General features: G+C 39.8%; 1 protein-coding gene across 7 annotated transcripts in view; it reads right to left on the reverse strand.

Annotated features, from left to right (window-relative positions):
- LOC122559093 (contactin-4-like) overlaps positions 1-27,550 on the reverse strand; it is a 2,522,648-nt gene that overhangs the window by 168,731 nt on the left and 2,326,367 nt on the right. For all 7 annotated transcript variants that reach the window (XM_043708367.1, XM_043708366.1, XM_043708371.1 and 4 more), the window contains one exon: positions 9,977-10,135. In XM_043708367.1, coding sequence (XP_043564302.1) covers positions 9,977-10,135 — 159 coding nt within the window. The remainder of the gene's footprint in view (positions 1-9,976; positions 10,136-27,550) is intronic.

A 27,550-nucleotide genomic window follows, 5' to 3' on the forward strand; every position in this document is an offset into this window, starting at 1 on the left:
ATTGTTGGACTGAATCCCAAATCCCATATCTTATTGCAGCCAAACTCATGACAGCTGATCAACAAAGATTTGTATCAATGAAAGCAGATCAAATCAAACTTATATTGCATAAGATAATTTTATGAAATTCTTTATGTAATAGTTAAGAACAATATTTTTGAAAATTTGCCCTTCATCCAAGATTATAAATATCTGACTTATTAGACTAATGAATAATATTAGAAACATCATCCTCTTTGAACATCAATACCAGATGTTCATTATTCAAATAAATCTTGTATTAATAAGTACTGTTTACACTTGTACACATTTTCCAGTGCCATCTTTCATGATGTTATATAGCTTTTTTTTGCTGAAGTACAGTATACATTTGATTTGTTTTACATTTAAAAGATTGGCTACAAAGCACAACACTATCACTAAAAATAGTTAACATTCCATGAAAGAACAGTGGACAGCTAAAGGTGATAGATTTGAAACAAATGCCACTGAATGAATCTTCACAAAATGTAGCCGTTGTCAGACAACATGGCCAAAATCAGACAAAATCCTGAACGACAGATGAAGTGGTACATCAGTAGGATCAGCAGACAGATTCTGCAAGTTAATTCCGGAGCATGGAGCACATGCCAAGAAGCTATCACATTTACTTATCACCACGGGTATGTGAAGCCTCATCGTTCACTTGCTCACAGCCCCTATCTGATGCTAATCACCAGCTGACTCAGTGGACTGCAATAACTGATAGCAAGATTCTTTAGGCAAAAATGCAACAAGTCAGCACAAATACAAACACAATGAAAACAGCAAGTAAATGTGTTATGGCCTCCATGCCAGGGCACAATTTCTGTCACGACTAACCTTATAACAAAATGAACTTCAGTTTTGAGTTTCTGTCGTTCTCATGGTTCAAGAGCAAATATTTACATAAATATATAATGGAATATTTGGAGTCATCTGCAGTTGCTACCGTGGCATGAAAAATAAGCAACAACACTGCAGCTATTCCAGTGCCTTCACCTTATACAAAACAATACATTATTCCAAGGAATTCAGTTTCACAGTGGTCTCCTCTTAAATATTACACAGTACAGTCGCTTGCCAACAAATCTGAAGTTAAGATATTGTTAGCACATAATATCAGAAACTGACAATAAGGCTGAGTTTGAATTCCTTTTTACATTACCTTTGAAAAATTCAAGGCTAAAGAGCATTGTGCCACATTTTTGGAACTCAAGGTAGATTTTGCAACACATTTAAGTGTTTTGAGTCATTGCTCATTGAGCGCATTGCATTCAGATGCGCAAGAGTTAGGACAGTACTTAATTGAAATAACTAACAATTTGGGAGCAATGACGGAGTTCAACTCCGACAAATTAAGAACAAGGTCTACTATCAATGAAATAGGAGATGAGGGTAAAGTAAATAGTTTCCACACAATGATGCGATCAGATAGTTTTGATGTTGTGTCCAAACAATATTGCATGTGAGAATCAATATTATGAACTATTCCAAAATTCATGAGTTAAAATTCACACAACACCAGGTTATAGTCCAACAGGGTTATTTGGAAGCACGAGCTTTCAAAGCGCTGTTCCTGTGGTTGTGTATGAAGGAACAGTGCTTCGAAAGCTGCTGCTTCCAAATAACCTGGTGTTGTGTGATTTTTAATTTTGTCCACTACAGTCCAACATTGGCTCCTCCAAATGATGAAATTCATGAGATTCTTAGTCATTCCATAGCATGAATCCAGAATGAGATTGCACTGAGAGCTGCATTCAATGAAGCTGTTGCCAACTGAGAAGGTTGCAGATTCCAATCACTGTGGATATCGCGTAAACCTTAGAAATCAATGTTATGACCACATTTGGAGGAGCCTAAAAAGCAATAAGATGCAGGCTAATCGTTTGAGAAAAGGCAGGAAGCTGATGTGGCTTGAGGCCTATGATGTGGTCACTGCCATTGAAATGGCAGAAAGTAATAATCGCAAATTGGAAGGGAGTTGTTTTCCTGAGCTGACAGGGGAGGTCTAATGGGTTTCACCAAGTCCAGGACACAACAGCTAAGCTCATGGTATCAGGGTCAAACATTACATGCAATATTGCTATGGCGGCCATAAACTGTTTCAACGTCCCATTTTTAGTCAAAGTGCTGTGCCTCCAGGAATGTTGTTCATATTCTGACGGCATGTGGAAGGAGAAGCTCCTGGTCAGAGCACTGTATGAGGTAGAAGTCATGACAGATGTAATGCTGGCTCAGGAGTGTAGGAATCCTCAAATGTGTAAATGATGGATATGGAAACAGAAGTTCAAGTTTTTGATCATGTCAAGGAGCAAGAGAAAAAAAACATATAGAAGATGAGCATAATAAGGCCTGAGGATATAATTTGAGTACCACAGTAAAACAGAAGTTGGACACTGACAGTTTACTTGCACATTAGTACAGCCACAATGCTGTTACCTCAGAAGGAAATTATAAAAAGTTTCTGATTCAAGCTCCCTTTATGCAAGGTTGGAGTGAAACTGACTAGAACAGCTAAGCTCATGGTATCAGGGTCAAACATTACATGCAATATTGCTATGGCGGCCATAAACTGTTTCAACGTCCCATTTTTAGTCAAAGTGCTGTGCCTCCAGGAATGTTGTTCATATTCTGACGGCATGTGGAAGGAGAAGCTCCTGGTCAGAGCACTGTATGAGGTAGAAGTCATGACAGATGTAATGCTGGCTCAGGAGTGTAGGAATCCTCAAATGTGTAAATGATAGATATGGAAACAGAAGTTCAAGTTTTTGATCATGTCAAGGAGCAAGAGAAAAAAAACACATAGAAGATGAGCATAATAAGGCCTGAGGATATAATTTGAGTACCACAGTAAAACAGAAGTTGGATACTGACAGTTTACTTGCACATTAGTACAGCCACAATGCTGTTACCTCATAAGGAAATTATAAAAAGTTTCTGATTCAAGCTCCCTTTATGCAAGGTTGGAGTGAAACTGACTAGTCATTTTAATAACGGCATTCCAGTTTTAGGTGAAGTTAGTGTTCGGATCATTCATACGTGCCATTGGTGTCTCATCAAAGAAGGGATTGGCTCAAGAAAATATGGTTAAACTGGGCCAAGTTATTTCCAGTAAGGAACAGTGAGAATCCAGCTGATATTGAGAAAATCCTATGAGAGTGCAAAGTGGTCTTTGAACTAACAAACAAATTAGATTTTGCAAGGCTGATGTCAAGACAAAGGTTAATGTACAGCTGATATTGTGCAAAGCTAATCAAGTGCATTATGCACAGTTAGAAACAGTAAACAGGAAGCCAGTTTAGAAAGACCAGAGACAATTCAGAAGATGAAGACTAATGAATGGGCCACACCCACTGGGGTGTTTCAAAAAGCCTGGTTCTACTCTGATTTCTGGAGATTATACTTCAAGTAATTACTCTGTTTTTAACCAGTGAATGTTTGTTTCCTGATTTAGCCTTTGCAAAAGTTTTCAGTTAGATCCATTTGTCATGCATATTTGCAATTAGAATCAACTGAGTAGAGTAAAGAACTTTTATCACTTATTCACACAGGAATTGTACCAGAGCAAAAGGTTGCCATTTGGAATGTCTGCCCTCCTGTGAGTTCCAGAACGTCATGGATCAGGTAGGAAGTGAGATGAACTAAATATGCTGTTTCTTAGATTAAGTTCTAATGAGCAGTAAGGCAGAGAAAGAACACATTGGTGTGAAGCAAATTCCTGGATTGATTGATTTAAAAATGTGGTACCAAACCTAAGAACCCCAACTGTTGCTTCATGGTGTGAAGTTTAACACACGTGAGCCATCATATAGATGGTAAAGGTATCTACCCAATGAGGAAAAGCTGAGGGGATTTTGAAAACAAAGAGACCAGAGGACAAAGAAGAACTTTGAAATATTCAGAGGAACTGTTGAGTCTCCAACTTAGAAAATACATTCACTCCACTGTGTCAACTGCTCAAAGATGGAATGGAAGTGCGAGTGGTTTATAGAACACCTACAAGCATTTGAAGACATGAAGAAAGTACTGACTAGTGACATGGCTTTGAACCAGAGCCATCCCAACGCTCAGAATTTTAGAATGGCAAGATTTCCTGTCTGGCTGCCTGATGGGTTGGTATCCCTGTTGATACTGGCTACCCTTGAACTATTCAATGCTCGAAGGAGTAGTAATTAGTTTACAATCAGATTTCCATCTCTCACTCAGACTGAAGTCCTGTTGAAGATAGTTTTCTAGTCTCAGCTGAAGCTACAGTAAACTGGACTGAAAGAGAAAGCAATCCCCAGAATTTAAATCTGGAAAGTCCAAAACCATGTTTGGGTCTCAATGTGATGAGTGGAAATGAGCCCTGAGGAAGCACTGTTTCAAGAGATTGTTAGATGACCTTCACAGGAGCACTTGGATAGTCCATATGAAAACAGAAGCAATTTCCTATTCTCTTACTGAATAGACACCACAATCAGACAGGTAGATCAATAAGAGATGTTATTTTGCCTTTCTTTACAGCCTAGAAGAATTGGTTCTAATACACTACAAGAGAAGCTAACTGGTTGGAGAGTATCTGCTAAAAGGCTGAGGTGTATTCTATTCCAAAGATATAAGATAGCATGGGAATGTTTGGTCAATTTAAGGAAACAGATAAAAAAGACAATGAATAACTCAAAGTTTGTGAGAAGATTTGTAGCTCGGGTGCTCATTGTTGTGGTTCTGTTCGCCGAGCTGGGAATTTGTGTTGCAGACATTTCGTCTCCTATCCAGGTGACATCCTCAGTGCTTGGGAGCCTCCTGTGAAGCGCTTCTGTGATCTTTCCTCTGGCATTTGTAGTGGTTTGAATCTGCCGCTTCCGGTTGTCAGTTCCAGCTGTCCGCTGCAGTGGTCGGTATATTGGGTCCAGGTCGATGTGCTTATTGATTGAATCTGTGAATGAGTGCCATGCCTCTAGGAATTCCCTGGCTGTTCTCTGTTTGGCTTGTCCTATAATAGTAGTGTTGTCCCAGTTGAATTCATGTTGCTTGTCATTTGCGTGTGTGGCTACTAAGGATAGCTGGTCGTGTCGTTTCGTGGCTAGTTGGTGTTCATGGATGCGGATCGTTAGCTGTCTTCCTGTTTGTCCTACTATTATAGGACAAGCCAAACAGAGAACAGCCAGGGAATTCCTAGAGGCATGGCACTCATCCACAGATTCAATCAATCAGCACATCGACCTGGACCCAATATACCGACCACTGCAGCGGACAGCTGGAACTGACAACCGGAAGCAGCAGATTCAAACCACTACAAATGCCGGAGGAAAGATCACAGAAGCGCTTCACAGGAGGCTCCCAAGCACTGAGGATGTCACTAGACAGGGGACGAAATGTCTGCAACACAAATTCCCAGCTCGGCGAACAGAACCACAACAACAATGAATAACTGATAAAATAATCAGTTAATTAAAACATATTAAGTAGAAGAGGAAAGCTGAAAGGTCTGAAGGTGGATAAATCTCCTGAACCAATGAGCTGTATCCCAGAGTTCTGAAGGAGATAGCTGAGGAGATTGTTGAGGCATTGGTGGTGATTTCTCAGCAATCATTAAGGCAGAGATAGCAACAACACCTTCTCTACAATAATCCTCAAAACTGGCATCCTGCAAGGCTGTGTACTCAGCCCCTTACTGTACTCGCTATACACTCATGACTGCGTGGCCAAATTTCATCCTAACTCCATCTACCAGCTGACGAAACCACTGTTGTCAGCTGGATATCAAACAATGACAAGGCAGAATACAGAAAAGAGATAGAGTGCTTGGTGACATGATGTAAAGATAACAATGTCAGCAAAATTAAAGAGTTGGCCATTGTTTTGAGGAAGCAAGGTGGAGGACACGCCTCTGTCGACATCCATGGGGCTGAGGTGGAGATGGTTGAGAGCGTCAAGCTCCTAGGAGTGATGATCACCAGTAATCTGTCCTGGTCCATCCATGTTGATGCAACAGTCAAGCAAGTACAATAATGCCTCTTATTCTCAGGATGTTAAGGAAATTCAGTACATGAAGTATCTGACCATGACATCATTAGGTAGGACAGACAAGCAGGAGGCTGGAAGACCACAAAAGCCAGGTTGCATTAGGAGGTGGTGAAGTTAATATTTCGGGTATAACCCTTCTTCAAGGCTGGGAGTGTGTGTAAGGGGAGCTGCAGATAAAGGGGGTGGGGAGCAGGATGGGGAGCTGGTTGGTGAAGTCAGGATAAGTGAACACAGGCAGATGGTATGACTTGGTTGGTCAATGGGGAAATGAATCTGGTGGTGGCTGGAAAGAAGGGTTGATGAGAGGAATGGAAAGTGGGGAGGAGCTGGGAAGGGAGTCAGTGGATGGGAAAGGAGGTTGTTTGAAATTGGAGAACTCAATGTTGAGTCTTCTGGGCTGTAGGTTGCCCAGGTGGAAGATGGGGTGTTTTTTCTCCAATTTGTGGTCTGATTTGTTGTTGCAATGGAGGAAACTGAGGATGGTCATGTCAGAAAGGAAGTGGGAAGGGGAATTAAAATGGGTGGTGACTGGGAGATCAGGTCAGCCCCTGGGGGCCCAGCTGAGATGCTTGGTGAAATGTATCCTCTACCTGTCTTCACCTATCACTACCTCACTAGCCTGCCCCCCACCCCCTACCACTTTTATCTACAGCTCCCCTTACATCTACCCCGAGTCCTGAAAAAGGGTTACACCTGAAATGTTGACGTCTCCACCTGTTGATGGTGCCTGGCCTGCTATGATCTTCTAGCCTCCTTAATGTCTACCTTGGATTCCAGCATCTGCAGTATTTTCTTGTCTCTAACCATGATATAGGAAGCCAATGAATGAATTCTTTCATTCTTTTGTTATGACTCTGTGGTTGCTATCAGATTATACTTATTTATTTCAATTTGTGCTACCAATTCATGTGCACTGGGACACTCAGACATCTGTGTATTTCCTGGATCTGCAATTTCTCACCATCGACACAATATGCTTTTCTTTATATACTTGCAACTCAAATAGATGAGCTGGCATTTTCCCAAATTACACTCCATTTGCAGGATTTTTACATCCCTCACAATCTATCTACATCTGTTCATGGTATCAATATGTCTTCTTCACAACCTACCTTTCTCCTTATATTTATGTTATCAATAAATTTAGAAACCATACCTTCCATCCATTCATCCAAATCATTCATATAAACCGTAAACAGTTGAGGTCCCAGTATTGATCCCTGTGGCATACCACTTGTTAAATCTTGCCTATCAGAAAAAAGACACATTTATGTCTGCTGTCTTCTTCCTGTTGTCCAGCCAATAGTCTATCCATGTTAATATGCTCCCCACTCTCTTACTATGAGCTTTTATTTTCTCCAATAACCTTAGATGTGGCACTTTATCAAATGGCTTCTAGAAAACTAAGCACAGTACACTCACTGGTTCCTCTGTATCCACAGCATATGTTACTTTCTCAAAGAACTAAAGTAGATTTACCTTTCGAATGATCATGTTGGCACTGTTGATTACTTCTGCTATGACTATTTTTTAATATTAGCTTGTAATAATTCTCTTCTGACACACTCATGCTGTTTCCCTTCCTTTTCAAATAAAGGGGCAACATTTGTTATCTTCCAATCTGTGGGACCTTCATTGAATCTTGGCTGTTTTAGAAAATTAAAACCAAAACAACTATTTCAATTGTAAATTTTTTAAAGATCCAAGCGTGAAATCCTTCAGGACCTGGCTACATGGCTGCCCAGAGTTCCAAGAAGGGTAAATGCTAATTTCTCAAAGTTCGGCCCTCCCTTCCATTTCCAGATTTATCGCTGCTTCCAAGATGTTACTTGAATCTTTCACCCTGAAGACCGAGGCAAAATAGCTGTTCAATTTGTTCTCCAGCTCTTTATTTTCCATTATCAATTCACCCAGCTTCCTTTGGAACAAACACTTACTTTGTTCTTTTTTGTTTTCTTTTTAAAATATTTTGAAAAGTTTGATTAACTATGGAGCAGAGTCACTCAGAGGAAGTGTGTTAGGCTCATAACCCAGAGGTCAACAGGTCAAGTCATCCTCTGCTATTTATTCTGTTTCTCTTTCTTATAGTCTTATATCAATAGAGTAATCAAGGGTTATGGGAAAAAGGCAGAAAAATGGATGTGAGGAAGATTTGATCAGCCATGATCTGATTGAATGGTCAAGCAGCCTTGAAGGGGCTAAATGGCCTTCTCCTGTTCCTATGCCCTTTGCTCTTATTTATCTGTTTTTATAATTCTGGCCAGCTTTTTCTCGTAATATTTCCCTCTTTTTTTCAAAATTATCCTTTGCTGTTTTATTTTACTTTCCATCTGATCAATCTTTGCACAATGATATGCTTTTCTTTTAAGTTTGGCATGAACTTTAAGGTCTCTAGTTAACCACAGATACTGGATCCACCCGTTGCAATCTTTCTTACTCACTGAAATGTGCCTAATCCACATAATATCCTTTGCAACACCTGCCACTGCTTCGCTATTGAGCATCCCAAGAAGCATCATGTAGTCTCAAATTGATATCTCCACTTCTTTCCCCATTGACCTGAGTTTCTCCACAAATTATTGAAAAATCTCTACTAAAGCATTAAGCCGTGTAAATAGAAACATTGCTAATTTCCGAAATGAACTAATGTTTTAAATAAAGCAAATACAAAAATATTATTTTCTATTTGCAGAATCACCTGCTCACTGCTGATCCTATTTCCTGCTCTATAATCGCCCTGATTACTGCGGATCCTTCTCCTCCCTGACAGCCCAATCTGTGGACTTCTCCGCACACTGATCTTGCAAGAGTAGAGCCTGATGCACTGCTGCCTGAGGTCTGCAGCAAGGGATGTTTCTCAGGCTCCAGACTGCCCATTGGAGCTGTCATCTCATCCTGACATTGCAGATGTTGATCTTTGGCTGGCTGCTGGGTTTTAAAATCATAGAATCCCTGCAGTGTGGAAACAGGCCATTCATCCCATCAAGTCCACACCGCCACTCCAAAGACCATCCCACCTGGACCCACTTCCCTATCCTGTCCCTGTAGCCCTCCATTTCCCATGACCAATCCACCTAACCGAGAAATCTTTGGACAGTGGGAGGAAATGGGAATACCTGGAGGAAATCCACGCAGAAATAGAGAAAATGTGCAAACTTCACACAGGCAGTACCCCCGAGGCTGGAATCCAACCTCAATCCCTGGCGCTGTGAGGCAACAGTGCTAACCACTGAGCCACCGTGCCACCCCGTCTTCCTCCCTCTCCTCCATAAATGCCATTCGCCTCAGTCACGATAACCACATTGCCAGCCAGGAGGAGGGAGAGGCAAGCCAAGGCCCCACAGCCAGGCAAGAAAGGCAGCTCCACTGCGTCTGAGTAGATCGGAGAGGTAGTAGCAGCCAGCAAGAGGCCTTACCATGGTCTCTCAAAAGGACGCTGTCAGTCAGCAGCAATGATGTTGCCAGAATGATGCGATAGCTCACGAAAATGCCTTGAAGTCTGATGAGTAAAGGTTCATTCGGTGGAGAACACAGACGGCAGTGTCTTTGCTCTTCTCTTGGAGGGTGAACATGGGGAGAAGTTGCATGTCAACAACCTGGGCCATGGGGAATGGCCCTAATTCATGGAGTTGGAGACTCCGTGTCAAAATGGTATAAATCATGTCAGATAAGCAACATTTAAGTGAATCATATGACACTCAATGATATTACAGGCCACAATAATTTAACAAGTTGAAAGCAAAACAGCATTAAAAAGGGCAATGCTAAATGAGGACTTCATAGAATTAAGATGTAAAATTCCAGCATCAGGTGTTTCATAATAAATAAATTCAATTTCATCAAATAGGAAGTGTGAAATAAAACGGTGCAACATAATTCGCAAACTATACAAACAACACAGAATTATTTGCATCATGCCATTTCTGAATATTGCTGGAGGATTTACCTGTTTTAAGAGCTTGCCAACCAACTGAAAAGGGCGTTTGTGCCTGTATAGTGTACATGGAAATTGGACTGTGATTGTCAATACCAGGGCTCCAGGAGAGTTGAGCTGTGGTATCTGTAATCTCTTCCACTATCACACCCCTGGGTGGACCTGGTGGAACTGACATAAAAGACAAAAAAAACACAAGACAAGATGTCATATGATGGATAACAGGATACTGCTGTTTAAAACAAAGAATATTAGGTAAAATGGAAATGAAAACCACCTCTTTGCTAACAATAGACTCCAGGAAACTAAAGGTTTGGAGACGGAACAGCTGTTAAGATTTTTTCCAGGCAATGAGAAAAAAGCTCGAGTTATAAGGAACAATATTGGCTAAATATAAGCAGATGTGGGATGAGTTGGCTTTTGATCTTATTACAGACTTTAAAAACATCATTTTTTGCTCAACTGTACGTATCAATAATAAAAATCAGATGTTTCACTTAACTTTGTTTTGGCATAATCATGTTGAAAGCATATAGATCTCCTTGTTCATTAAACATAGTGGTTTCAGATAGGAGAGGAAAAATGTCATCTTGTGGGCATCATAAAGCAAAAATTAATTCAAAACCAAACATGAATTTCACATAAATGACATACGCTCTGTTGAAGTAATTCAGTGTGATTGACAAATTGGCGCAAAAGTTAATCTTGCCACAATTGATCTTCAGTAGAACTCAATGCACACTAAAGATACTATTGGGTAGAGGGGTAAAAGACTAGCTTGGTTTAATTTTCGATCCATCTTGTCGCAAGCACATGGCTTTATAAGGAAGAATGCTGATTGAGAAGTGTTGGATATCGAATGAGGTAGATAAAAATTAAATAATCACTGAATAAAATGGCATGAGCGAGGCTCACTAGTCTTCTTCTTTCCAATGTTTTTCATCAATCCCCCTCCTTGAAACAGATGAGTTATCCTGTTTATAGTAGTTGCATAAACAAAATGATGGAATTCAGTTCTTGTAAAAGAAATGTTTCAGTAAATGCTGACTGTAAACAGATCACGACAACTGCAATTAATAAGATGCAGATGGGTCCAAGTTCAACAAATGATTCCGAATGGTATTTGGTTTAATGAAATTACCTTGTACTAAATTCATGTGTTCATGCCATAAATATTTCTACCAAGCCATCAACACACATCTAAGCAACTGAGCAATTTCCAACAAATTTACATTTTGGCTTTTCATAATTTTATTGCTGTTGTCACTTGAGCTGTAGTTCATTAGATGGTTTCTATATCTGGGTGGATGTGCTTACTGTAGTGTTAAATGGGTTTCATGCATTGGCAATACATCAATGGAGGTAGCATTCATGGATCAGTTAAAATTAAATGATTAAATCACAAGTGTATGTTGAACATATCTAGTCTGGAAACTTGGAGGATTTTTAAGGTTTCTTGTGCTTACAGCCCCCCTATATATTTATAATATTAAAAAATACAAAATAATCATTGAAAAAGACAAATCAGGAGATACATATACGGTCAAGATGAAAAACACCTTTAATAACATTGTTTGGAAGTAGTTAATAGTTTGGGAAGAAAAATCCAAAGAATGATGAAACAAGTATTTTCCACACAACATAATTTCATCAAGAGAGCGGCATCTCTCTGTACTACCCGAAAATGCAATCAAATTGCAATACCAAAACGCTATCAAGAGTGGCCTTCTTGAGAGTGACCCATGGAAAGTGACTGGCTCAGACATAGCCCCTGGCTGTGCACTCAGATCCTGCATGGACCTGCTGGTGGGAGTATTCGCTGACATCTTTAACGTCTCTTACTATAAAGTCCCCATCTGCTTCAAGAAGACCACCATCATCCCGGTACCAAAGAAAACACATGTGACATGTCACAATGACTGCCACTCAGTCCCCCATAACTATGTAGTTCTTCAAGAGGTTGGTTATGGCTCACATCCACCCCAGCCTTCCATCTCCCTAGCCCTACAGTCATCCCTAGAACATCTGGATCATAAGGATTCTACGACAGGCAGTCAGTTATTGACTACTGCTCCGCCTTGAACATTAGAATTCCAACCAAGCTAATCTCCAAACTCCGAGACCTAGGTCTCTGCTCCACCCTCTGCAACTTGCTTCTCGACTTTCTGATCCACAGATTGCACAGGAAGACAGACAACAGCACTTCCTCCATGATTGTCCTCAACACTAGCCCATAAGGATGTGCACTCAGCCTCCTGCTGTACTCCCTGTATACTCATGCCTGCATGACTGAATTTTGTCCAAACTTCATCTACAGGTTTGCTGACAACATCGCCAATGTAGACTGGATAACAAACAATGACAAGACAGAATAGAGGAAAGAAATAGAGTCCTTGTTCAAGTGGTGCAAAGATAACAATCTCTCCCTCAGTGTCGGAAAAACTAAAGAGCTGATCATTGATTTCAGGAAGCAAGGAGGAGGCCCCTTCTATTTCAATGGCACTAAGGTGGAGATGGTTGGGAGCATGAAGTTCCCACGAGGGACTTGATGATCACCAACAATCTGTCCTGACCACCCACATAGATGCAACAGTCAAGAAAGCACAGCCACGCCTCTTTGTCCTCACCAACGTTTACAGATGCACCATAGAAAATATTCTATCTGGATGCATCACAGCTTGGTAAAGCAACTGCTATGCCCAGGATTGTAAAAGAACTACAGAAAGTTGTCAAAAAAGCCCAGCCCATCACACAAGCCAATCTTCTATCCAGTGACTCCATCTACACTTCCTGATTCAACATCATCAAAGACACCTCCCACTCTGGCTATACTCTCTTCCAACCTCTTCCATCAGACACATGATACAAAAGCCTCAGCACATGTTCCAACAAATTCAAAAACAGCTTCTTCACCAGACATTTGAATGGACCTCTCAAATTTCAAACATAATGTTGACTGTGCTTTTTGTGCACCTTCTTTGCAGCTGTAACCTTGTATTCCTAGCTCTGTTCAATCATCCTGTAATCTTTATGTGTAATGATCTACCTGTACTGCACACAAAACTTTTCACTGTACTTAGTGACAATAATAAATCAAATCAAATAAATTAAACTAAATTGCCTTTGCTAATGGTTATTTCAACATCAGTAAAAAAAAGTGTCCTTACAAAATGTCTTTGTGAACTTCCAAACAAAACCTTCCATACACATTCCTGTCATTACGTACTGCTTGTGGCAATTGTATGCTGTTTAAATCTTCAAGGGGAGAACAAGTAAAGAGGAATCATTTCCTTGATACTGCACAGCATGGTTTACAACAGAATTATGTTCAATTTTAATGTTATGTAAAAGTGTCAGTGACACAGAAATTCTGCCAATTGAAACAATATATTTTTAATTCTCATTGTTGCGTCCTAACTATCCTAAATGATGCCTTGAACTTGTGTATTTTCTCTATTCTAATCAGATATTTCTTAAATTGGGTGATGACCATCTCCTCCAAGATACTTGGATGCTAAGGATGGGTCCAATTACCTATTCAAAGCCTTCTGGTGTGAAGGATCAGCTTCTTCATGTTAGTTTGGTTACAAAGACTTGGTAATGAGAAACTGTTCAGCAATCCTTCACCTGGCTTGTATGAAAAAGCAGACCAAGTGGAAGAATACTGCTGGGATTGGAGTTGTGATGTTTGTACTTTCGCAATGTTACATTGAACAAAAGCTGTCCCAATACCTTGTGAATATTCAACACCTATATTAGGTTTATGATGAATTGGAAACAATTTTTAAAATTATTGAAGCTGAATTCTAATAACTTAGGATCACAGTCTGAGGTAGCTCAACATTTGTATTACTGTACCTTCTACATTTTAACACTATTAGAATAGAGACAGTGAGTTTTGAGAAGATTTGTAGCTCCGGTTGAGGTTTTGGATGTAGGTTTGCTCGTTAACCTGGAAGGTTCACTTCCAGATGTTTCATTACCCTACTAGGTAACATCTTCAGAGGGCCTCCGGTGAAGCACTGTTGATAATTCCTGCTTCCTATTTATATGTTTGGGCATCTTTGGGTTGGTGATGTCATTTCCTGTTCCTTTTCTCAGGGGGTGGTAGATGGGGTCTAACTTGATGTGTTTGTTGAGAGAGTTCCAGTTGGAATGTCATGTTTCTTGGAATTCTTGTGCATGTCTCTGTTTGGCTTGTCCTCGAATGGATGTGTTGTCCCAGTCAAAGTGGTGTATTTCCTCATTTGTATGTAAGGATACTAATGAGAGCGGGTAATGTTGTTTTGTGGATAGTTGATCTTCATGTATCCTGGTGGCTAGTTTTCTGCCTGTTTGTCCAATGTAGTGGTGTTACAGTCCTTGCATGGTATTTTTGCACTCTACTCAGACCCCTTGGCATCATGGTAGCCCACAAACCAACCAACACACTAAAACAGCAGCTAATAAACTTGAAAGACCATATATAGCCAACCAGCAAACCTAATGTTATTTACAAAATACCATGCAAGGACTGTAGCAAACACTACATTGGACAAACAGGCAGAAAACTACCCACCAGGATACATGAAGATCAACTAACTACAAAACAACATGACACTCTCTCATCAGTATCCTTACATAGAGATAAGGAAGGACACCACTTCGACTGGGACAACATGTCCATTATAGGGCAAGCCAAACAGAGGGGTGGCGAAACGTCTGGAAATGATCCTTCCAGCTCAGCAATCAAACCTACATCCAGAATAGAGACAGTCTGCCTGCAAAGCTATATCAATAACTATGAGCATGCAAAATATAAGTAGGGACAATTTCCTACACTATAGGTAAAGCATCAGGGCAATCACCTGTGTACTTAACTAGATAGAGATAAACCAATTGGTATAATTAATAAGACAATGGGAACTCCATGAAAGGAATGAGCTCAGTCAGAATCAATTTCATTATGTACGCCAGAGATTTGGAACATATAAACATGGTTATGCTGGAGTCATTAGTCAATTGCAGACAGGTCATGTAACAAGCCAAATGTGGTCTGCTCTGGACTGTTTTTGTAATTTGATCTCTTTAATTCCTGATTAACATTTCACCAATGATTGGGAAGTGATTTAGAAAAGAAATCACTGAAACTAACTTGCATTTTTAAAAAAACAAGTAATGCAAGCTTTGGAAAAGCATAAATTACACTAGACCTGTGAAAAACAAAACAAAACGCTTTTCCCTTGTCTGTTTTAGTATCTCTTTTGTCTGCAGACCAGGACAAGTGCATGAGGCCTTAATCAGGAAAGACTTGTGGGTCTCTCTCTCTCGTGCTGCAGACAACTCGTAAGTTTGGGATCCCATCTGATTTTGACTGTCTAGATGCTGCAGACAGAGAAATTAAACATGCTTCAACCCGGAAGCCACTGTTTCCAGAAAAATAGAAAAATCATTCAGATACATCTTAAACCTTTCAGTGCTGAAAGCTGTATCATAGAATCCCTTCAATGCTGAAAGAGGCTATTCGCTCCATCGAAACTGAAGAATATCCCAGCCAGATCCAGCCTGCTAACCTATTCCTGTAATCCCACATTTACCAAAGCTAGTCCACCTAGCCTGTGCATCCTTGGATGGTGGGAAAAAGCCACAACATCCAGAGGAAACCCACACAGACATCGGGAGAACATGCAAACTCCACATCAACAGTCACCCAAGGCCAAAATTGAACATGGGTCACTGGCACTGTGAGGCAGCAGTGCGAACCACTGAGTCACCATTCTGCCCAGCTATAGGACCACCAAATTCAAACTGAAGCCAGCCAAGTTACCAGCCTTCAAGAGCTGTGTACCCTTTTAATGTTACTGAACTAAATCTTTCATCTATCCTCCACTGCATAACCTATTTGTCTGAGTGTAAACGTAGTATTTATATATGGAAATTGAAGTGTTATTTTTAAAAATACTTTTTCCTTGACACAATAAAAGACAGTAAAAATATTCTGTTTATTTTTAACTTTTAGGAAAGCCTGATTGTGTCTTGTATAAGAACTGCAGAAAATGTTAAACACTCACTGAATTGAGGAAGATTGATCATGTTAAACAAGGGGTGGGGAAGCTGGGAAGCCATTCAGCCATTTCACACCTGATTATAATGTCAGAAATATATTTTAATTGATAATGCAAGTTCTCTGACCATACATTTTCTTTTTAACTTTATTTCTTATTTTTCTAACTTATACTTAAACAATGAAGTAAGCTAATGGAACTTGCTTTTTGTTTATTTCTCTGTTTTGTATCCAAGATTTGTATCTAGGTATTTTGTACCCATGATGGCACCCTGTGGGGTGACATTGTAAACTTTTTACTGAACAGTTAGTTCTTCTGTAATGCGATGACTGCATTCTTGTGCAACTCCGCGTTATAGAAAAATCATGCTTTAGAAACAGCCCTTAAAGTGTTGCCAATGTAATCACGTTACAGTCAACATAGGTTTTAAAGTTTGCACATTAGAAACAACAGTCCCAATTCATCAATCATGTTCCAACAAATTTGTGTTGATGAAATGCACATTAGATTAGATTACTTACAGTGTGGAAACAGGCCCTTCGGCCCAACAAGTCCACACCGACCCGCTACCCAGACCCATTCCCCTACATTTACCCCTTCACCTAACACTATGGGCAATTTAGCATGGCCAATTCATCTAACCTGCACATTTTTTTTGGACTGTGGGAGGAAACCGGAGCACCCAGAGGAAACCCACGCAGACACGGGGAGAATGTGCAAACTCCACTCAGTCAGTCGCCTGAGGTGGGAATTGAGCCCAGGTCTCTGGCGCTGTGAGGCAGCAGTGCTAACCACTGTGCCATTGTGCCACCCTTATATAGCAGAATGACTTATACTCTTGTACTTCTGTACTTGAGTACATGTGACAATAAATGTAATCCTAATTTTAATTTGGATGGGATATTCTTCATTACACAAATAGACACAAAATGTTAAAATTCATGAAATAAATACCATTCTGTTTATGAAATCGAGCCTCACTTCTACCAATACTTTGTGTCAGAATGCTTCTCTATGTGATATCAGTAACTTAGAATAATATTTCGGGTAGGATATCTCTGGAACTTCATTTACTGGGGCCTCCAGCGTTTCTCTTTGAACCCTCACCATTATTTCAGTAGAAATTTAATGGAAAACCTCAGCAAAATGTCAGAAACATTGAATCTATTTGTTTTTGGTTTATGCTTTTAGAGATTGATAGAAATCCCAAAGAAATCCATCCAAATGTTTTATCATCAAACGAAAATAAAAAACTGTATTTTAATGCCATCTACTTGTTAAAGGATTATGAGTGTAAAAGAGGATTGATGCCTGCTTAATGTAAATTAAGTGATAACTTGGAAAGAATTTATATTTCACAGAACAACTTTAACATGATTCAGAATGAACGGGTTATCTAATGGGTATGATATCATAAAAGGGGCTAAAATTGAATGTCATGTACTCAACTAATCTCTCACTTTGACAATGCTAAGTGCTATTGCTTTATGAATCAAGGCAAAAGGATTGATATTCATGCTGCGCGGCAAATCATCACTTTGTGCAACAAATAAAAACTCACTGGAAGATTTGGCCTTGCAACTGTCCATCTTTTATTCACAGGTCATGATAATTAATATCCACATTTTAGCATTGAATTGCAATTTTTTGCACTGAAAAGACAAAAATCAGCCAGGATGTGAAAACGGCTAAGAAACAGAAAGCATACTGTGTGAATGGTTGCTCTTTTAGATAGACAAGAACCAAGCTGAATACAGAAGGCTCAGAATTGGGGTGAAAAGCCAATACAATAAACACAGAGAGATTATGAAAAATGATTGGCAGCTAACATAAAGGGAAATCACAAAATCTTGTGAAACATAGCAATTGTAACAGGGTGACAAAAGAAGGAGGAGGGCTCATGAGGAGCTAAAATCGGAGGAAGGCTTGGAAGCAAAAGCATGACTGAGGTGTTACATGAATACTTTGCATATCTGGCGAATAGATTCTGTGACTGTGTTCGCAGGGATGTAAAGTAAAAAGCTCTGGATAAGGGCGGGAAGAACATACCCAATGCTGCCCAAGGTACACCTCTGTGTGTGGCTGCATCAAATTGTGCACAGACCCTTGGTACACAAAGCGTCACTACATACTGAGGTTCTACATGGCCCCAGTGTAACAAAGGATGGGCCTGGCCTTAGTACCATGGAACACTCCAAGTACTTGGACAATTTCATATCACCTGTCCCTCATAGAAGCATTTGCAAACAATAACACCTTTCACCACAAATCCATCAGGCAGTGATCAGCACGTTCATTTGGGGACATTTTATTCGAACATTACATTTAAAGCTTCATCATTGCACATGCCCAGATTTAAAATAACTTGATCCCTGGTTAGAAACACAGCATTTCATTTTAGGAAATAGTCCTAAATATATCTGATGGGCACAATTTATGGAGGTCTAAGTGACATGGACTATAGCAAGATTTGTGGCAGAATCAGAAGAGAAGTCTGACCAAATGTGCCAAACAAGTTGACCTCGAGAAACCTTTGACATGGAAATCAGAATGGCATCAGAATGTCAGCTTAACACTAACTCCAAAGGATCTCTATATTGGACATTTACAATGTCACCCCACAAGCTTTTATTTTCCACACCAACCTTTAACGTGGTACTTCAACAATTGTCTTTTGGAAATCCAAGTATGTCTATAGGCTCCCAATTTATTCATCGTGCATGTTCCTCCATCAAAGGGCACCAATAAACGTTAAACAGTTTACCCCTTTCACAAAACCATGCTGTTTGTTCCAAATTGCCTTGTGTTTTCTACATGTCCAGCTATAACATGCTTATTCATTACGTTTAACATCTTTCTCATGAGAGACATCAATTGGCCTGCTGTTACATGTTTCTTGCCTCCCTATTCTCCCTGAATAGATTAACTGTATTTGTTTCTTTCCAGTGGTGGAACATTTCCAGAATCTAGCAATATTTTGGAAAATTAGCACCAAGTATCTACTGCCATATTAGCCTTGTCTTTACAGACCCTAGGATGAGGACCATCAGGACCAGGGCACTTGTCAGCTCACACTTCCATTAAATTGCTTATTATCACTTCCCTGGCACAATGTGATGCAGTCTACACAAGGCAAGCTTACTGCTTACAATAGGTTCAATATCCCACATCAGCCACATTCTGAACAAGTATCATACCTGGGTTCTCCACAGATGCTGCCACAACAATGAGTTTTTCTAGCATTCTCCATGTTTGTTTCACATTTTCAGCACTCTCAGTATTTTATTTTTATTCAATAACCTAGATATTTCATTACCCCTCTTGGATGGATCTTTGAGATGGACACCTGAAACCTTTTTTATGATTGAAACTGATGGACCTCCTGTTATCAATCTATGGCATTCACACATCAACATAATGTTGCAATCTAACTGGCAAATTTGTCAGTTACAACACCAATGATTCCTAGACAGCAACAACAATCTCATACATTTTGGTCGCAGCTGAGCAGAGCAAATTCAGCCAGCTATGTAAGATGATGATGGGCTGACAGATCCAAAAGGTCCCTGAATTAGTATGTTCTTTCTGGTCATTCATAGTTGAGTTGATACTCCACAACAATGTAATCTTCAAGGGCAAAGAATCATAATTCTGCAAGCATGAGGGATACTGGATAGGTCACATGGGCACAGATAAAACCAAAAGGTTGGGCCAAGCATCCATATATAGTGGCCCAGTTAACAAGGACATTGAACAATAAATCAAGTCATGTGAAATATGTCAATTCATCAGCTTCAATAAACAAGACAATCTCTCCTTCCACACAAGATTCCACACGAGATATTTGTATTATTGATAGTCACAGGTGAGGTGCCAGAAGACTGGAGGTTGGCAAACGTGGTGCCACTGTTTAAGAAGGGCCGTAAAAACAAGACAGGGAACTATAGACTGGTGAGCCTGACCTCGGTGGTGGGCAAGTTGTTGGAGGGAATCCTGAGGGACAGGATGTACATGTATTTGGAAAGGCAAGGACTGATTCTGGATAGTCAACATGGCTTTGTGCGTGAGAAATCATGTCTCACAAACTTGATTGAGTTTTTTGAAAAAGTAACAAAGAAGATTGATGAGGGCAGAGCAGTAGATGTGATCTATATGGACTTTAGTAAGGCGTTTGACAAGGTTCCCCATGAGAGACTGATTAGCAAGGTTACAAATCTTAGCAGGACTTATACACTTAATGGTAAGGTCCTAGGGAGTGTTGCTGAACAAAGAGACCTTGGAGTGCAGGTTCATAGCTCCTTGAAAGTGGAGTCGCAGGTAGATAGGATAAGTGAAGAAGGCGTTTGGTATGCTTTCCTTTATTGGTCAGAGTACTGAGTACAGGAGTTGGGGGGTCATGTTGCAGCTGTACAGGACATTGGTTAGGCCAATGTTGGAATATTGTGTGCAATTCTGGTCTTCTTCCTATCAGAAAGACGTTGTGAAACCTGAAAGGGTACAGAAAAGATTTACAAGAATGTTGCCAGGGTTGGAGGATTTGACCTATCGGGAGAGGCTGAACAGGCTAGGGCTGTTTTCCCTGGAGCGTCGGAGGCTGAGGGGTGACCTTATAGAGGTTTACAAACTTATGAGGGGAATGGATAGGATAAATAGACAAAGTCTTTTCCTTGGGGTCTGGGAGTCCAGAACAAGAGGGCATAGGTTTTGGATGAGAGGGGAAAGATATAAAAGAGACCTAAGGGGCAACTTTTTCACGTAGAGGGTGGTACATGTATGGAATGAGCTGCCAGAGGATGTGGTGGAGGCTGGTACAATTATAACATTTAAGAGGCATTTGGATGGGTTTATGAATAGGAAGAGTCTGGAGGGGTATGGGCCGGGTGCTGGCAGGTGGGACTAGATTGGGTTGGGATATCTGGTCGGCATGGACGGGTTGGACCAAAGGGTCTGTTTCCATGCTGTACATCTCTATGACTCTACGACTAAGATTATTTCTGAGCCATGGTAAAAATTTGTGATGAATATTTTCCACATCTAAGGATTTTCAGATGGACTGTTTCACAAGTTTTCTTTGTACGACAAATCAGAGATGGCCCAATCACATTTTTTTTGACACACTGATTGCCATACTCAGTATGTTCAATGTATCTCACACTAATTGTGTAAATTGCCTGCAGCACATGTACAGGACATGTGCAGGGAATGGAGCATTCAACACGTAAACTGCTCTCCACACTACTTTCAGTCTCCCAGAAGGTATTGCTTATGTTGTAAATCCCATGATTATAAATGCAACATGTCTTGGACAGATTATCAAGTAGCCACGTTAAATCTTCATGCTACCCCTCTAGGCAAAGTTGATCCTGACTGGCACATTTCATTTTTGGAAGACAGATGCACACAATTCTTTCTCAATACATTGTTGCAAAGATAGGAGAAAATAGTGCAAGAGCATGGTGAATGAATAGGCAGACAGCTGCCCCAATCTGAACCAGAGCAAACCATAACAGTTGGAGACATTCATACAAATATGTGAAACGGTGCTGCATGTACTTGTGGTATGATGCTACAATGTTTTGTCAAGTCTAAATCACATAGTATTGTAATGAGTCAAGTCTCATAGAGATATGGATGATCTATCTAAACTGCATATTACCAACCGCTCATCACACAGGATGACAACTTGGATACTGAAGATTCATGCTGGAAAACAGCTGCACATCACTGATAGATGATCCACATCCATCTGCAATGACAAATGGCACACTGCAGAAGGAGCTGAAACACCAAGTGGTGATAACTATGTAAATACCAGGTCTATTTGAATAATAGATTCACCAAGGTGTTATTTGAGTGTCCAGTCATAAGTCATCCTTGTACTCTTTATTAGAAAAAGGTTCTTTAAATAGATAAAGGCTGAAAGTACATCCTGGCATGAATTCCAGGCCAGAAAAACTGCAGCTTACAAACTGCAAACATGATTTGGAGGTGCCGGTGTTGGACTGGAGTGTACAAAGTTAAAAATCACACAACACCAGGTTATAGTCCAACAGGTTTAATTGGAAGCAAACAAGCTTTCAGAGTGACGGTCCTTCAGCAGGTGATAGTTCCTGATGAAGGAGCGTCGCTCCGAAAGCTAGTGTGCTTTCAATTAAACCTGTTGGACTATAATCAGGTGTTGTGTGATTTTTAACTTCAAACTGCAAACAGTTACACATCATCATGACATTGATATTCTGATATGAAGGTAGCAACTTTGCTTTCAATAATTCTGTGTAACAGAGTCAGTGTAGACAGTCAGTTGTGTGTGAAAAGTACACTAATATCAGTAAGCAGGGAACCAGTCTGTAATTCTGTGAAATCATAACCTTATAAATAGTTAATAAAAATTGCAAATTGTTTTGCAAATATGCTTCAGTTATCTGGCAGAAGAAAAATGATGACCCAAGGTAAATCTTGTGCAGGCAGGCTAACATATTGTAAAGCACAAATGGCATAATTATCATTGGAATAAAAAACAAGGCATCAGTTAACCCTTGTTCTCATCCATATACCATGATGGGTGTTTATTGAGCTGTATTCTTAGGTATGTCCAACAGTCATGCAGTCAAGTCTTCAGTTCTTTTATGGCTTTTTAGGGTCAATTTCAGTTTTTTTTTGTAATGTGAAAGCTTTCGACACTACTCAAATTTTATCAGACTTTTTTTTACTTTGTTTGCTCCAGCAGAATACACTACATTCAAAACTATGACATTTTGATTTTTGTAAATAGAGAATGAAGAACAAAGGGAAGTATCTTTCCTTGAACTGCTTACTGAAATGTATTTGTGCTTTCAAAAATGTTAAGAAGAAGCATAAGCATAACTTTTGTTTCATTTGAGGTTGCTAACAGTTTATATGCTATAGATGGGAATGGAAATAATCAACAGGTGAGTATCTTATTTTTAAAAAGTCCTCCAAAGTTAGTTAAAAATCACACAACACCAGGTTATAGTCCAACAGGTTAATTTAGAATCGCTAGCTGCTTCTTCATCAGGCGGTTGGGCACTTTTTAACTTTGTCCACATCAGTCCAACACCAGCACCTCCAAATCACACCAAAGTTAGTGTATTTGTTGCACAGGCACCATTATATGGAATTAATTTGTATTCTGTCAAATGTTGTTTTCGTAGTTAGAAAATTATATCATTGAAAAAAGGCAGTGAATGTAATTTGGGTCTAACAGGATTCTGCAATAACTTGTAACAGATGAAGCTTTTAACTTTAATATAAAATGCAAATAGTCAATATTAGTTTTCAGGGGGAACTGTCAGCCAGTGCTCATTGTGCTGAGAAATATACTTCAGTTGTGTACCAGGCATCCAGGGCTCAAATCAAATATTATTCAACTTAAAAAAGAAAGATTTCATATAGAACAAGATTTCATGTTAAGTAAAATTCAGTAAATACTCATATCAGGCACTATGCTGAGACACTATTATCTGACTGCTTTACACTGTTACAAGGAGAATTATTCATTTTGCTCATTGACAGTACGTAAGACTTCTTCAATAAATACCATTTCATTCATAGCCATTTACTCATAGTCTGCATCACTGCTAATGTTATTTGTGCACTGATTAATTTTCCTACATTATCAATTCCATGGTATTACCATATTTTATTAACATTAAACAATGCACTATAAGTGTCTCACATTTGTATGAAAGAATATTACAGAGGGTTGATTTTCTGAATATGCATTCCTCCTGGGAGAGCATATTGGGAAATCATGGGTGCACCCTTTTGATTTTCTGTCCACCAAATTAATAGAGAGCATGCGTGCTGTTTCCTGATTGGGGTTGCCAGGGGCTGAAGGTCATTCATTAAATCATTTGGTCTCTTAAAAGCCTAATTCAATAAGTATACATAAAACTGCAGAAATTACATAGAATTACTGCATAGTTCTATTATTGTTTTTACAAAGCAACCTGTGTTCTTACAATGACTGCACTGTAGATATTTCCAAGGACCGTTTTCTATAATTATTTGCTGTCTTAAATTAGACAATGAAGTTCATAATGTTGTTATATAAATGTGAAGGATTTGAATCCACATTTTTTTTGCTGTTGATTAACTGTTTTGATGTAGTGTTGCCTCAGGCATGCAAGTTAGATTGATGCAAAATAACACCACCCATCTGCCTTTGCATCTTCTGCCAACCTGCAGATGAAAAATGTCCTCAACAAATTGTTACATCTCAAATAAATGTGGGTATTTTCATTATGCACTCATGCATCCCTTCACTGACATTGAAAGAAGTTCTTCATTGTTACTGAAAGTACACTGACAGAGAAATGGCAGTAACTTAATATGTACTTTCAGATCCCTGTCTGTCAGTTTGATTTAATACTTAGTATTTTTCTTTATTATCTCTCCAAATGATTGCATGCAGAAACTATTTTGAAAGCAACATTATATGATATTAAGGATATATGCAGATAAAAGCTGTCATCACTATTTGACACCATTAACTAACATCATTTTGAAAACTTAAAACATTACATGCCTATTCCATGCCAGTTACAGCGAGTTATAAAAACTTCATTGATTTCTGCCTAGATTAGAATCTTACATGCTAAGCAAATAAATAAATCTATTTCCATTTGGGAAGTATTTCAAGTTAATCTTGACATTTTCACTTTTATTAACCACGTGCAAATCATACAAATGTGATTTGGGAAGGTACGGGATCTGAACAGGTGTTAAAGAAACCAATATTTTAGGCTGAAAAAAAATGCAGCACCATACTGTTAAATTAAATTCTGTGTCTTACGATCTTATACTCTACAACCACCTGATGAAGGAGCAGCACTCTAAAAGCTAGTGCTTCCAAATAAGCTGTTGGACTACAACCTGGTGTTGTGTGATTTTTAACTTTGTACACCCAGTCCAACACTGGCACCTCTACATCAAGACTGTTGGAGTAAAATTTGAAAATTCTGAAAACGTTAAGCTGACTAGGCGGCAGGGAAACAGATTATGCTATTTGTTTCTCAATAGATATTGCTTGATCTGTTTCAATTATTTTTGCTTTGCACTTCTAATGCTCAGCATCTGCAATATTTTTTGTTTTGGCTTCTACAAAGCACTTGAGCATGTACTGAAGCAAAGTGCCATAAAATTCTATTTGAAATGCTCCCTTGTACCACAGCTGGAAAAGGCACCTCTGTAACCTTGTTTTAACATTGCAATATGAATTAGTCACTAACAAGGTCCTTCTGACAAACCCCATCTGTCGAATGGCAGACTTTGAATTACCATGTGAGAGTCGACATTGTTTAACAGATCCAGCTCCTCCCCTTCAACACTTGCGGAGAGACACAAACATTAACAAGAATTGTTCCCTCTACAGAAAACGTAGCAGACTAATCACTTTAATCTCAGAGTAAGAAAAAGCCATTCGTTGACTCCAAATGTCGACATTTGCTAAAAATAAATAAAATTGTGTAGAAACTATATTGGTCCGTGTAGGTTTACATTTACATGTAGAGTGTCACGTTGTTCACTACTACACTATAGTCAGTGCACCACAATTAAAGTTCCAAGGGAACAAGTTATCTTTCTGGTTCACATGGTGAGATTTGAAATTAATAAACTTGATGAATGTGTTCATATTAATGCCGAAAGGTGTGAAAACTAAAAATTCTGAGAAAGATGTTCTGAAACTGAGCGATGTTATGTTTACAGCAATGGCTAGAACTATTAGATTTTTAGATTAGATTAGATTACTTGCAGTGCGGAAACAGGCCCTTCGGCCCATCAAGTCCACACCGACCCGCCGAAGCGCACCCACCCAGACCCATTCCCCTACATTACCCCTGCACCTAACACTACGGGCAATTTAGCATAGCCAATCCACCTAACCTGCACATTTTTGGACTGTGGGAGGAAACCGGAGCATCCGGAGGAAACCCACGCAGACACGGGGAGAATGTGCAAACTCCACACAGCCTGAGGCGGGAATTGAACCCGGGTCTCTGGCGCTGTGAGGCAACAGTGTTAACCACTGTGCCACCGTGCCGCCCACAAACGGACCAATAGCTAAGAATGACCTAAATCAGAGAGGCACACAAAGGAAAAGGAATATCGTGTCTTTGACTGTACATATGGCACTCAGAAAGCCATATCACAAAGCTGTGAAATTCACTAATAGGAAGGGGGTCCAATAGATTAATGTTTAGTGGATCTGGGATCTTCATTACCAGTGCCTGGAGGCATGTGTCCGCTCATCCTGGCAACTGACACCACTCCAATATCCTGGAGAAGTCACTTGTACGTGATGTGTTTGAGTGCCCAGTCACATTACAAGGCTGGTTACGGGGGGAAGCAAGAGTTATTCAGTGCCAACATGGTTCATAACACCATTGCGCAAATCCATGGCTGAGGTGGAGCATAGGTTTAATGTCACTTGTGCCTCAGTCAAGGCTGTGGAGGATAGAGTACAGGGCTGTTGTTAACAGTCTGGTTAGACCAGTCCGGGAGGGCACCCCAATCTAGCCTGCAAGAGTCTACTGCTTCATTCTATTCTCTGTAAAACTTGGGTAGGCAAAGGGGCAAGATGCTGGACGCTGAGGAACTGGGCGAATGGAAGCAATCTTCAAGAAGGTCATTGGGGAGGAGTAAGCTGTTGTTGTACAAGACAGAGTTCATCTGCATGGACACGACACACCAGACAGAACCTCATTGACATCTGCTTCCATGAGTTGAGAGCTGGGAGCAGCAGATAATTGCGATCTGTTAAGTACTCTGGTCAGAATGCCAAAATTTGGTTTGTGTTGGTTTTATTTATGTTCCCCTTTTGCTGTCTGTAAATAAAAGGTCATGGTTGGATTTTTCTGATTGCTGTGTTTATGTGATGTTCCTCTCTTGCACAATGACAGCTGCGAGTACACAGTGGACGTTGAAGGCAGGGTCATGCTGACTTAGAGTGTTCAAATCAGATGTAGCTGCAAGCAGGTACAATGTGTGATGTGGTGGTTAAACAGTGAGAGTGTTTAGAGAATAAAGTTGCATATAATTGTATCTGAGAAGGAGTGTCAGGCATGTTGGCTACGTGCAGTAGGCATTGTGGCTTCTTGGCTCCTGTACCATATTGTTGCTGGTGAGGAGCATTGCCACATTGTGAAGTAAACTTAATGGTTTCAGCTAATTGCTTTCCATTAGGTTTAACACTGATAGTTAGAGTCTTGGAAAGTGGAAAATTGGAGTTGCAGGAAAGGGACCATTAGTTATGAGACTTAAATTGTAAAATACAAAATTGAGTACAGAATGTTGCAATTTGTTTGATTGAGGAATGTTCCTTAATCTTCCGTTGAGCAGCATTGAAGCAGTGTGATAGGCTGAGGTCAGGGAAGTCAGAGAGGAAGGGGGATGGAGAATTAAAGCAGTAAATGACCAGAACCTGAAGGCCATGTCAACTGGGTTAAACAGAGATGTTCAGCAAGGCAACCATTCAATTGGCATTTAGTTTGTCCTTTCTAAAGGAGACCTCAGTGTGAGC

The sequence above is a fragment of the Chiloscyllium plagiosum genome, chromosome 18, assembly GCF_004010195.1.
Source record: "Chiloscyllium plagiosum isolate BGI_BamShark_2017 chromosome 18, ASM401019v2, whole genome shotgun sequence".
NCBI classification, from domain to species: Eukaryota; Metazoa; Chordata; class Chondrichthyes; order Orectolobiformes; family Hemiscylliidae; genus Chiloscyllium; species Chiloscyllium plagiosum.